The following is a 13,958-nucleotide window of genomic DNA, read 5'->3' on the forward strand; positions in this document are numbered from 1 at the left end:
AGGAGGGCCACAAGTGTGTGAAAAGCTAACCACACATAAACAGTAAAGGTCATTAGCAGGCTCCTATACTCCTGGCTAGGAATTAGTTTTTTGGATCATTAAAGGTAAAAAAAAAAAAAAAAAGCCTAGGAAATGAATAGGACTCAGTGTCCTATTAAAAATTAGCCAGAACAATTAAAAGGTTTTCTAGTTTTTAATGGGAACCAGACCTGATACTTCATTTTCCCTTGTTTAGTGGGCTGTTTCTGCATTTTGAATGACACTCATTTTATGTCCTTGTATTTTTAAAGAAATGTCTTGAAGTATTTATTCTGTATAGGAGTTAAATCATTTACAATGAGGGGAATGAAAGCCTGGGAGATGTAGAATCCAGTGTCTCCCTAAGACTGTATTACCAATTCCAAGTAATGACTCTGAACTATTACAGTTGGTGGTGACTGGATTGCTTCTGATGTGTGCAAATACATACTCTGCAGACTCCTAATACAGTCGTTGTATTATGCAATTCCATGAGTTCAAATGCTCATTTGGTTGCAAATGCACAGCCTTCTTTTTGCTGTGAGATGTCTTTCTCTACAGTGTTCCCCTAAACCCTGTTTCCTGATTTTAACAGAGCCTTTTTGCTTTCATTTCAATGTAAATTCCTGGCTGCTGAGTGGATGACTGATGGCTATTTATCTTCTCCTCCACTGTGTATTTTTCCTTAAGCCTATAGTCATCTCTTGAGTTTGGCAAAAGAAAATAAGTGTGCCTTTAGTATTTTAAAATGTATTTTTTGAAGAGGTTTATTAAATACTTTCCTTATATTTACATGCATGTCTTACAAAAAATCCAAAGGGAGAGAAAGAGAGAGAAAGAAAAAGGAAGGAACAATGAAATATTTTGCACTGTCTGCTCTGGCTGCAGGCCTGCCGCTCTGGAGAAAAACAAGCCCACTATTTCCCAAGCTTTTAACTCTATAGTTGTTATATTAATTTCCCTCCCCACATGCCTTAGGCTCTAAATCTTACCACTTACCCCTCTGGTAATAATCAAGGTAATCTATGAATACCAGCCATATGATTTTCCTGAAAGGAAAGAAAAAAAAAAAAAAAGAAAAAAAATTGTGATGAGTGAAAATGGACTGCAGATAAATGGGGTGGGGTTATAGGGGAAAAAAAAGGACCAAAGGAAGGCAGGACAAGATGATCTTCCTCACAATGTTAATTTTGTGCTGATCATTTATTTGATTCATATACATAATTCCTTTCTGCTGTGAGTGAATTGCCCTGCTAACATAAAATTAGCTCCAAATACTCTTGGCCAAGAACTTTGAAATGTGTTAGTATAGAACCACACACTCAAAACCATGTGGGAATCCATGTGGGTTTCCAGATGTGAGAATCTTCTGTGTTACAAATATAGTTATGTTTACACAGTATAATCTGCTCTGTGAATATACTCTCGATGCAGCTGTGCTTCCAGTAGTGATCTCTTATGTTATGCTTTTCTTGTGCAAATGCATTTTGTTTCTTAACAGTGAGTCCATGCTGATAGACACTGCTTGGAAAAAATTGTTATCCTGCAAATTATAATACTTTTTCAAGAAATTGAAGGACTTCAGCATGGTCTAGTAGATCAGACTAAAAGTGAAAATTTGAAAAATTTCATGTTTCATTTTTGATTCATCATAGTGTTCTGCTACTAATTATTTTTTCCTGTATGAGTTATTTTTTACCAGTGAGTACTTTTCACACTAGGATTAAAACTTAGAAGAGTAAATATTAAAGTTTGAAGATGTAATATTTTGCATATTTTCTGTGTAAGCACTTAAGCTTGTGGCTTGATTTCAGTAAATATTATAAAAAAATACATAGATTGATACCAAGATTATTTGAATCTCAGTATAATTACCTAAATAAAGAGCTCTACCCATAATGATAGTCGGTGGATGTTGTTCTTCTTTCTTTCTTTCCTTCTTTCTTTTTTTTTTTTTTTTTTTTTTTTATGTTTAAAAGCCCTTAACATGTTGATTTCTTTAATGCAGTTGCCTTCTGTTTTATGTGTAAGAAAGATACTTGAGTATTTTCAGGCAGGAAATTGATTCTGCAGGAAAAGGCTAATGGGTTAAATAACTCTATAGAGCTAAGTTTATGCATGTAAGTTAGTGTCTGAACTGTACAGTATTAGATCTGTAGCAGTGATTATTAGCTATTATTAATGTTTGAATATAATGTTTGAATACTTGAATCTAAGTACAGAATGGTGACTGAAGGTGACTTAAAATGTCATTCTTGTTCACTTTTTAGTGTCATGTTGTAATTTTTAATAGCCACAAGTTTTTCAAAGGAATATTCTTTCCTTCCTGACTGAAAACTGTCCCAGTTGATGCACATGAATAGTCAGTTTCCATACACCCTTTGGTACCTTGGCTGTAGCCAATTCATGTCATATATATCAAACAGGATAATATGACTGCTGTAGTTGGATTAGAAACCTTCAGGGAAAAAAATATCAGCTAAACATCTGATATCAATCTGTCCTCTGAAGTGACAGTAGCTCCATGCTATAGCACAATGTAAGTTCTCTGTAGAAGTCATTACATAATGAATAGAATTTTTGTTTTACATAAATCACTGTAGCCTAAGGGTTCATTAGTGTGTCAGCTGATCCTTTGTGTCTTGGAGGTTGGATAAAACTCAGATTTTGATTGTAGAAAGCATTTTTCTCTATTAAATGTTGCATAGCATTTCCAACATTTTTAATATATATTATGATATCTCCTGTAGCCCTTATTACATGGACAAATGTATTACACATGTCTAAATATAGTTTTTCTCTTATCATTATAATCTTGAAATTGTCAGGGAATATTGTGCTTCTCTGTTTTCAAGAGCATTAAGGATTGCAAAAGCTGGAAGTAACTGCCTATTACTAACCTCTTTAAGCAAAATATTCTTTGCTATTCTTCACCATGACCTGCTAATATCAGTCATTATCTGTAATATCAAATTTTAAGAAATGTCCAATAAAGGAGACCTGGGTGATAAAAATTATAGGAGTGTGCCAATCACTGAATAAGAAATTAACTGAAAAGATACATTCTGCGAGCTGTGCAAGCAGCTTGAAGAAAGCACTAAAACTGTCCTACAGAAGCTACAAAGCTTTCTTCTGTCACATGCCATGGGTCAGGCTTGCCATGGTAGGTAACTGATGTGCTTTGTGTCACGTGGTTGAGAGAGGCTATATGCATTTCTACCGTGAGAGGCTGGGAATATTTCAGTCAGTATGTGACAGTCTTTGTGGGCTGGTACTGTCCAAAACCATTTCTGACCCCAGCTGCATTGCCCCGACAGTCTTTTAGCAAAGTGCTATTTTGCTTTCAGTAACTAAAATCCTAAAGAGTGTGTGTGTGTGTGGGCATATATTCACAGCAAACCAAGAAATATGAAAAAGTACATGCTCTGTTAATTAAAATCCAATCAGAGCTCATGCAAAATTATAGGCCTCTCAGTGCCTTGTGGATATCAGGCTTCTTTCCTAACTTTCATCACAGAATCTATCTAGAACCTAGTGAGGATGCTGCATAAATTTTATGATTATGGAAATATATATTTAAATTCAGTTTGAATTGAAAAACACTGATATTTGTTTAAGGATTCTGCCAGTGTGTCTCTCAAGCTGTTTTATGCCACGGCTTTTCATTAACTATGTTTTGACAGAAGAAATTCTCGCTTGCTTTTTTTTTTTTTTTTTTTTTTTTTTCAGACTGAAGAACAAACGACCCTCTCTGAAGAGCAGCTTAAGACCCTTCTGGAAGAATGTATGCAGCCTCAGAGAACAATGAGTAACGTTACCATGCCACAGTCTCAGGAATCTCTTTCTTTTGGATTAAGTCCCCCTTCTTACACAAGTCAAGACTCCACTCTTCACTCCACATCTAGTCTTTCCAAAATGTTAGTTGAAGACCATATTATGGGGATGTTAATGGCTCAGGAAAAGGCTGGACTTGAAGACAAAAGCTTATGTGTTAATGCAGAGAGCGAAGTCCTTGGCTACTATATCAGCAAAGCATTGGCTGGTAGTCACTTACCAAAGGATTCACTGGCCCAAACAGAGGAACCTGATGACCTAGAAGGTTTACAGAAGATGGAAGATAAGAGTATTACTGCAGGTTACTTTATGTCAAGAGCACTCAACACAAAAAGATTGAAGAAACCGTCTTTCTTGGGTGAACCATTATATTGCATCAGTATGAACAATGAGCTATCCACAGAGGCTGACATTCTCAGCATACCACTGCAAACCAAAGGAGGTGAGACTCTTAACAACCCTTTAGAATAGGCTTTTGATTATAATGAAAAACCCAAGCAGGTTCTCACCAAAGGTATGCACCAATACACACTGATTATTATGGTGGGACAAGAACGTTCTTTTAGAAAACATAAAACTGTGCCAAAAGTAATACACACAAAAAGTAACAGAATGTTTATTAAAATCCGTACCCTGAAATAATTGACTAGGAGTTTTATGAAATGTATCACTGATGTTGATTAATTCTGTCAGCTGGAAAACAGTGTTGAAAATACATATGAATTACCTTTTTGGTAGAAGAAAGTCATGTTCACTGTTCTGTGGAGAGCAAATATTCTCACAGTAACTGGTGCAAAAATTCACGTGAAAATCCAAGTGTTTTATGAAGGATTTTGATGAGGTAAACTTGGTCGTATAGAAACAAACATGACCTGGCTATATTAAAGTAATAAAGTGCTTTTAGGGAGTTCAAATTTAAACAAAATTAATAATACTGAACAATTTCTATAAATTACTTTTAGTTTGGTAAAAGAAAGAATAGACTTTAACCAGCAAAAACTTAAATGTTCTCTCTTCCTGGTATTATAAAAAGATTGTGGAAATGTCTCTTGTTTTTATGTTCTTTACTTATATGTAATTATATAGTGATATTGTAACCTAAATCTTTATATTTAGATTTTTAATCTAAGGCTAGTTCTCTTCCTGGAAGGCCAACTGTTCAAATAAGCTAGATTTTAGGCTGGTAAACCTTTCAATTTTTCATAGAAGTTTTTTATAGTGCTATAATCTAATCTTACTAGAAATCAATACATTTTGCTATGTTTATCGATTGATCTTTGTTATATTGGTAATCTGTTCTGGAATTAGAGACACTGCTTTTTTCACATACATCAGTAATTTAGAAGAACATTCTAATATCCCTCTGCTATGTTATAATTTCATAATTACGATCACAACATTTTCTTTGATTGTTTGTACTTAATCTTTCTACAGTGAGGGGAATGTTAATATTTTTGCAAAGTAATTCTGCCTGTCGGAATGCAGGAAGTCTTGTTATTGCTGTTTTTACCCTGCCACACAAAGCTGATATCCCTACTTACCTGCACAGTTTTCCCCTTATGAGATTTAAGTGATAGCTTCTACACGAAGAAAATAGAAATAGTAACTGTGAAGGCTGGGTGGTTTTGGTGCTTTTTTTTCCTGGTAGATTACTTATCAGCTACCTGCAGGAGTTGTCTTTGCTCTTCATGTAGATGCAGGCATCAGAGGAGCAGAGCGAGGGAAGAGAGTGATGTGCCCAGAGGAGGGCAGGGTGTCAGTGGTGGTCATGGGGAATATCACAGAGATCACCTCTGCCAGGGGCATCCTGATCTTATGCACGAGTAACATGATTACATACTACACCACCAGGCTTCTTTGGCAACCAACAGTGAGAAAAACTCAGTACCTTGCTGCCTTCACTCGAGCTAAAATTCTCCTGTAGTCTGAACAGATGTAGCACGGTCAGAGCCAAGTGTGTCCGAGCCCCAACTACCACCTCCCATTATGAATGTGTCTTAAGAGGGGATGTGTTAAACCGAGGAGAGCACTGTGCACTGGGACCACTGGGTAGTGAAGTGAGCAGGTAACTGTAGATGTGGTCATTGTGAGGTAATTTTTATTGCACAAGAGAGGAAGGAGATTTTCACTATTAAGTGAATTTCCATATGGGACATCTCACTATAGAAGTCTACGAGGTGGATGTTTTAACAGTTATCACATAATAATTTAAATATCTTTGAGTCAAAATCATGTGTGTCAGGGTAATGTAATGGGGTATTTTGATTATCTGTTTTCAATAGTGACTGAAACAGATGATGAGTAATATTTAGTCATGCAGAACTCAAATCCGTATGGTTACTAAGCGTCTCAGTTTTGTGATATTATTGCTTACCAGTTCTTTTTTTGAGAGGGAAAGTATTCTGAATTTTCAGTCCCTGTTTTTTTTTTTTTTAATTATTTTTTACTAAGAAGCTAATTAATTTAGCTACAAAGGTGACTCAGTTCTGTCTGAAGCAATTAGTCCTGGACATAGGCCAAAGGGTGTTTTATTAATCAAATTTGTAAACTTACTTAACATATTCTGGAAAGAATTTTCTTGTTAGTTCAGACATTATTAAATGTGCTAATTGTATTGAGAAATGGAGATCCCAGTGCACTCCACTTTAAGGCAAATACATCTGTATATGAACGTATGAGAAGTGTCAGGTGTTACTTGTTAGAAAAAATTACATAGTTGAGTTTTGTTATTGTCTTAATCCTGAGGGACATTTAAATATGTAGTAGTAGTAGTAGTAGTAGTAGTAGTAGTTTGATTTTCTTTCCCACTCTACATGTGGTTTAAATTCATTGTAGTGCTGGTTAAGCAAATAAAATAATGTGACTCTGGTTTAACACAATTTCAGTTTTGCATTCCTTATGGTACTGTATAGTCTGTGATACAGATGTATTGTAATACATTATATATATTTTAAGGAAAGCATAATTATTATCATTATGCATATATATATATATATATATATATATAAAGGAAACTCTCATGTGCCTTCAAAGATAAATAATGCCCATTTCTTGAAAGAAGCACTGATCTATACCCAGCTCATATGTATGTAAACATTGATGATGTTTACTGAGGTTAACAGAATCCAGACTTGCCCACATGCAGATATGAAAAGGCTGTTATTTCTCATACTTGCATGAACCAGTAAATAATTATTTCCTGCTCTATTTTGAAGGGCAATATTAAGTTTTAAATAGAAGTCGTATCACAAACTGTTTTCCTCTTGCAAATAATTTTGTGCTTACAGAAGCTCAGCACCTTTTTCTTTTCTTTTTTTCAGATCATATGAACACTGAAATTTGAGGGGAGAGTGACTATATGCTTCTCTGCGCAGCTGTTTTGTGAAAGTGTAGCTAAACCTCTGATAGTGTTATTACACTGATACAGTGTAATATAAAACAACCTGATGGGAATAAATTATCATAATTGAAAATGTTCCATTTGTTGATTTTTTCTGTAGAGAATTATTATCGTCATTATCATATATTTTTGCAGTTTGATTTCAAATAAACTCTTGCATTTCATTAAATTTCTTGGGAGAGTTCTGCCTAGTAAAGAAATGTACACGGGTATTGTGTAGCTGTGTGTCTGATAAGACATGTGTGTCTTTGTAAAAGAAAGGCAAACAAAAACCCAACCAAATTTGAAAAGTTTAGTATTTACTGATGGGGCTTTATTAGAGATGGTGTAAAAAATATATATAATAATTTTTCTTTACACACACACACACTGAGTCTAGCTTTTTCATAAAGTTAGCTAAATCATGGCTTGTGTTATCTCACTGCAGTTTGCTGGAGCTTGCAGCCTGTCTGACTCAGAGTCCTGACTCAGTGAAGCATCCCATAACTCAGTTTTTCGCCCCGGGGCTGTCTGTTGGCTGCACCCCTGGTTTGGTGGAAGGCTCAAATTGCCCAAGTGCTCTGCTGGATCAGAACATCAGCACTAGTCTGCTCAGGTCTGCTTGATTCTTGTCTGGAAAAACGGTAACCACACAGCAAACATTCATATCTTCTAGTTCAGAAATGTAATTGAATGAGGAAGGATGGCAGCCCCTGGTGAAGGTCTGGTGGGAGTAAAAGTGGAGGCATTCAGAAGTTTTCCCTAGCAGCTACTAGATTGTGAAACCTTATAGTGGTGGGGGAGGGTAATGCAGCTGGTTTGGGTTTGAGGGAATAGTTACAATTCATTACAGGTTTTTGATTGTCTAGTTTTTGACTAGTATTTTTTCCTGATTTTTGCCTTATTTACTCAGCTGATGGTCAGGTTTCCATTTCATGTGCTGCAATGTCAGAATAAGAAAACATTATTAGGAACATGGCTATTTTTTAAAAGGTTTTTTTAAGTGGGGAGAGGTACTCTAACAAAGAAGATTCAACAGATTATCCCACTAAGTTCTCGTGTGACTCGACCTAAAAGGACAAATTATTTCCTCAGATCCTATACCTATAGTCATTTAGCATTCACCAAGAAAAGATGTATGGATAGAATATTACCTATGCCTGGGCTGTTATTGCGTAGGGTTTACTTGATCAAATATGAATGTTTAAGTTAATGCATATATTGGCCCAGATTTTAATCTAATTTACAGAGCTGCCAGTAGGAGCGGATGCACACTTCAGGGGAAATTGTAATTGTGTGGATATAACAGAGATCAGAATCTAAACAACTTGCTTTTAGTTAAAAATCTGAATGGGACATTATATTTGAAACAAGCCATTGCTATTTTTTTTTTTTTTTTTACTTTCTGATATTTTTACTTGTTTTTCTACAGCAATAACAAACTTTTGGATAGTGGATGTTCTGCATAGGATTGCTGTAAGCACATTTCATGGATCTTTTCAAATCTCACCTACCTGTATTTCTTACTGTAAGAATATTAAACCTGTGTCATAATTTTGTTAGTGTAAATATAATTAAAACAATACTGATGAATGTTTTTAAAGAGTATTTTCTGTGCCTTTATGATATTCATTCAGGATTGTCTACTAGCTCTAATCTTTCCACAGTCCAGTTATTTTCACATGGAACATGTGTTTTATAGAGACCTTCTCAAAAACAGCGTTTCAAGTGCATGAGCAGTTTTTGAAAAAAATCTAAATTATGTTTAAAGATTATATGCATAATATCTAGAGACATTAAGAAAAATACAAAATAATTCTTAATTTTTCTGTTTTATTTTCTTATCTTGATTCTCTCGCTGCTATAAAAAAAGCTTGTGCTAGCACCCTCAAGGAAGGGTTGCTATTGATAACAAAGACTTACAACATTCCTGAAGCCATACAACTTCTTATTTGCATCTGACATTTCAGGGATGAGCAGGTAAGTTTGGATGGCTGTTGACTTGAAGTGTATATTCCAACAGAAGGCCGGCAACTTAACTTTTAGTCTCAGGAAGTGCTGAGCACCTTGCACCACTTGTAGTCTCTGCAGACCTTTGGGACCCAGCATTCATGACTTGCTGTTCCAGAGGTGTGTTGAGTCAGTACCCAAAGCTCAGAGACTGCAAAAAATTAGTGACCTAACATTTATCTGTGCTTGGATTCTACTGCATTATATTAAACAGCAGGTTGTTTGGGAATATTTTATTTCTTGTTTTATGTTACAGGTGAAATATCAATTCAAGCCCTCCTTTCTTTTTGTATTCTCGGTTTTAAGTAAAAAATAAATATTGGAAATAAAATTACTTGGAAAAATATGGTACTGGTGAGAGGTGGTCAATAACAGATATTATATAAAATATAGTGACAAGGTCATTTGCTAAAACATCACCAATACAAGGGTAAAAAGAAAGTTGAGCCCAGGAGGATTCATGGGTTTTTCTTTGTTTTTCCAGTGACTGTGTTGTGACCTGCAATAACCCCTCCATTGGGGCCACCACTTGAATTCCAGCTGCACTGGAATGTGGCAGCTTCTCCTCAGGGAGTGATGCAGCAGTGATGATTAAGACATTTAAATTCATTCTCTTTTGCAGCCTAACTTGGGATTTGGAAACATGTTTTTTGAAATACATACCTTCATTCAGCATAAGTTATATTTTGCAAAAGATAACTAACTTTTTTTACTTTCCTCTCTAGCTCCTTTAATCCAAAACATAGCAGAGCACAGGAGACTGATTTTTAAAATTATCCTTCTGATTTTTGGCCTTTGAGATGTTTGAGGAACAAGAAATTTCATGCGTGCATATAAATTTATGCTGTTCGTTATCTTTTTTCACACAATGATTTTACAGCACAGATAGGTGCTTTGTTCCAAACATTTAGTATTGGTGTAAATAACATAACCATGAAGAAAAAGTTCTGATGTGCTCGCATCTAATTGCTGAGCAATACATGACAAAATTATTCTGTCTTTTGTCGCTGAGACCCCTCAGGGATACACATAACAGTGCTGGTGTTTGTGGTGGCCAGTGCTCAGCTGTTGATAGTGATTTTCTCCAGTGCATACTGCATATTGTTTTCCTCTGAAAGTGGAAAATTAAGGTGGTTCAATAATTTTCATGAACATTATGTGTGTGTGTGTGTATATATATGTGCATATATAAATGGTATGTATTTGAATATATAATACAGAAAATATACATTTGAGTGGGATATTTTAAAGGATTGATTTCAATATACTGTAACGGTGTCAGAAGTTCACTCCAGCTTTACAGTTATTGTGCAGACTTAGAGTGATTGAGGGATTTTCATTTCATAGAGGAGTGACAATCTAAATATTAAAAAAAAAAAAAGTTAAAAAGCTTCTTGAATCTAGATAATAATAAAATGATTGAAATTATTCATGCCTGTCCAGAATTCTAAAATCAAAGTAGTTCTACCAAGGGGTGAAAAAACTTCCAGTTTCATCATTTAAAAAAAAAAAAAAAAAAAAAAAAAAGGAAAATGCCCCACAAAAATCCTCAGCCTAATGCCTTTTTCCAAGGCAGACGTGGACTGCTGTCTGCTTAGTGGATCTGTAGTGCATGCTTTCCTTCTCACTTCGCGAGCAGAACTCCTGCAGAGCCAGTGCGCATGCTGAGCGCAGAGTGAAAACAGGCTGTACAAAAATTATCTGCTGCATAGATCAGAGAGCAAAGTGCTGCTTAAACGTGTCATCAGAGTAACAAGGACTTGTCTAGAAATGTGAAAAAGCATGCCAGTAAATTCATGTGCTGGAAAGGGTGCCTTTTTACCTCCACGTCAGGGATGGAGAAATGAGAGGCAGTTGTTTGCAGCTCAATTTCTGTGATTTCAGTAACTACAAGAATTTTTATATTTTATTACAACCCCCTACTTGCTGGATAAAATTTCAGCAAATAATACAAGAATGCACCTTTTTGTTATGCTTCTTTAAAAGGTTTTCTAAGCACAGCTTTGAAAAAGATGCCCTCTCTTGCTTTTTACATGAAAAATTTGCCAGAGTTTACACTTCCAAGTGTGCTTCCTCCCCCACTTATGAAGAGAGAGCTTCACCTCTGGGAGTCTCACAATGTGAAGGATAGACACAAGACAAGGTGGTTTGGCAGTTCCTCAGGAAACTGACAAGTTAGGAGGGTTTATGAAAGCTAGGAAAAATAGTAACTGATTTTTCATTTAATTTAATTTTCAACAGATGCACTTATTGAGAAATAATTGCTCCTTTATTTGTAGTGAGATTTAAAGGTCAGAAAAACTGTTTCCTTTTCAAATAGAATAGAGGCACTTGAATACTACTAATGCCATAACCTACATTTATCCAATTATACGTTTCATTGAGGGATTGGCTAGAATCCAGATGCAGTAGTTAGAATAAAAAGCTCCCTGTCATTTATGTCTATTTGAAATAATTCACTACTTACAATTGAATCTGCAATACTTCTTATGCTTAAGCCCCCCCTCCCCTCCCCCAGTAAACTGGAGTATTCTGGTGTGTGCAGTAACTTGCAGAGTGTTAAAGTGCATGAACAATTTTGCTTTGTAGGAAGGTATTCTGTATTCAGAACATTTTTTCCCTTAAAAATCTGCTGTTTTCTTGTGGAAATGCTGATCTGTGCCATTGTTTTCTCATTGTTTGCTTTGTGTATTTGGTATGCATAGTTTTGGTGGGAAGGGCATTGCCAGAGGCATTCTACCCTAATTTTACAATAACACTAAAATGGTCTGTCCATACACATTTTATGAGCAGAGCCGTCGAGGGACATGGACACAGAGTCTAAGCAGCCCTCAGTTTAGCCTTGCATGTTTTGCCTAGGCTAGCAGTTCTTCACTTTGAAAGCAGCTGAAAAATAAAAGACAAATGATGTCTAGGCTTCCTGGGATTTGTTTAAATTTGAAAATCCAAGTTTCTCTATGATACTTGTCTAATTTTATGTATTTCCTGTGGAAGATTTTATCTTTAAGACTTCTGCTTGCCAAGCATTTTTTTTTAATGAGTTCTCTTCCTCTTGTATCTCGGCTTAAATATTCGTACAACTTTGTGCACCTGTTTTTTCTCTTTGGAAAAGGTGAGAAATAAGAACTAGAACTCCCCTTGCAGATACTTTAAGATGCATATTTCTGCAATCACAACAGTCCTTTCCAAAATGAATTTATGTTGAAACTCTACCAATTACTGTGGGCTTCCCTGCAAAAAATCATGCCAGTACCACTAAAAATTGCACTATTATCATTAAGATGCAGATCTTTCTGCACTTATCTCAGTCTTTATCTCCATGGCTTAAAACTACTTACTGGTTAAACTACACCACCTGTTGAATATAGGTTTGGTGCAGATGACCACTTTAAAACTTAAGGTGCTGCATTTGTTTGCATGGGCTCTGAGAAGACCATGTTGTGGAAGGAAAACATTGTGTTCTCTACAGTAGCATGAAATTAAAAGATTTCTTATGCAAAAATTGTTGGCCAATACCAAGTAATTCTAGAAATGGCATGCATTGGTTGGTACACTTACATGTTCCACTGATCAGTCTCCAGGGAATTCTTCTCATTGCCATTGTAATAGTTAATCACATAATTGTGTAGATAGGCTATTTAAATAATTTATCATGAAATGCTACCTGTAGAGTTAGTATTTCTATTTTTAGAATTCTAGAAATTCTAGAAATTCTAGAAATGGCGTGCATTGGTTGGTACACTTACATGTTCCACTGATCAGTCTCCAGGGAGGTTGGGAAGGGCAAATTTCCCACAGGCTTCTCTGCCCTGTGAAGTGTGGCCATCTTTCATGTCCTTCCTGTTTAGTTTTTCTTTAGTAGATTTTTCTTTGGACAAGTGAAGGCCTAACTTACCTTGACTATAGCTCTTTCTTGTGTCCTACTGTATTCACACCCACCAAGCAAAAACTGGGTGGACTTAAGCTGTGGGTTAACACAAAGCATACCCCTTACCTTTTTTATTCTAATCATAAGAAAAGCTATGTAAATGCATGCAATAAATTGGCATGAAAATTTGGCATGGCTCAGACAAGATCATTGGAATGGGCTGCCAAGGCTGTCTACCCCACAGCAGCAGCAGTTCTCTGTTTCAAACTTTTGGTTACACCTACTTATATCCATATACATAGATATGTTCAGATATATGGTCAAAAAAACCTGGTTGGCTTTAAGGTATCTCCTTCTTCCTACAATTAAATGGAGAAATTCCTCCAGGTTGGAACCATCTTTGTTTTCTGTAGTTCTCAGTCTTCTTGGTGTCCTTTGGAGGCCAGAAGAGACCAAACCTGCAGGACATATGGTACTGCAGGCCCAGGTAAGATCAGACAGGTTACACTGACAGAGCACTCCCATTACCCCATCTAATTCCAGAGAAGTCAAGCAGACAGTCCTGTAACTGATGAGGGCAGAAATTCCTGGCCCTTCATAACAGGCCAGGAGTTCTTTGCTCTCCTTGTTCTCTGTGGGAAAATATCACATACACAGGACTGCCCTCAAAAATGTAGTGATATAGGAGTCTTCATCCTCAGGAAAAGAAGATGTAAAGATTAATTTTCTACACCTGCAGAACTCCCTAACGACACTTCTCATGTGGGTACCTAACACTCCTATTAGAGCACCTGCCTTTGCTAAGGTATGCAGAAGACAAGCTGCTCCTGCAAGTAGAGATCAAAGAAC

The 13,958-nt window shown here is 36.0% G+C and overlaps 1 protein-coding gene across 5 annotated transcripts in view; it reads left to right on the forward strand.

Annotated features, from left to right (window-relative positions):
- Positions 1-8,209, forward strand: part of FSIP1 (fibrous sheath interacting protein 1) — a 75,300-nt gene extending 67,091 nt beyond the window's left edge. For 3 of the 5 annotated variants that reach the window (XM_040067713.2, XM_040067711.2, XM_040067714.2), the window contains exons 12-13: positions 3,748-4,294; positions 7,173-8,207. In XM_040067713.2, coding sequence (XP_039923647.1) covers positions 3,748-4,294; positions 7,173-7,195 — 570 coding nt within the window. In that variant the 3' untranslated portion in view covers positions 7,196-8,207. Of the gene's footprint in view, positions 1-3,747; positions 4,295-7,172 lie in introns of all 5 variants that reach the window. The other 2 variants (XM_040067716.2, XM_058421068.1) reach the window with 1 other exon arrangement.
- The last annotated feature ends 5,749 nt before the right edge of the window (positions 8,210-13,958 follow it).

This window comes from Hirundo rustica, chromosome 6, assembly GCF_015227805.2.
Source record: "Hirundo rustica isolate bHirRus1 chromosome 6, bHirRus1.pri.v3, whole genome shotgun sequence".
NCBI classification, from domain to species: domain Eukaryota; kingdom Metazoa; phylum Chordata; class Aves; order Passeriformes; family Hirundinidae; genus Hirundo; species Hirundo rustica.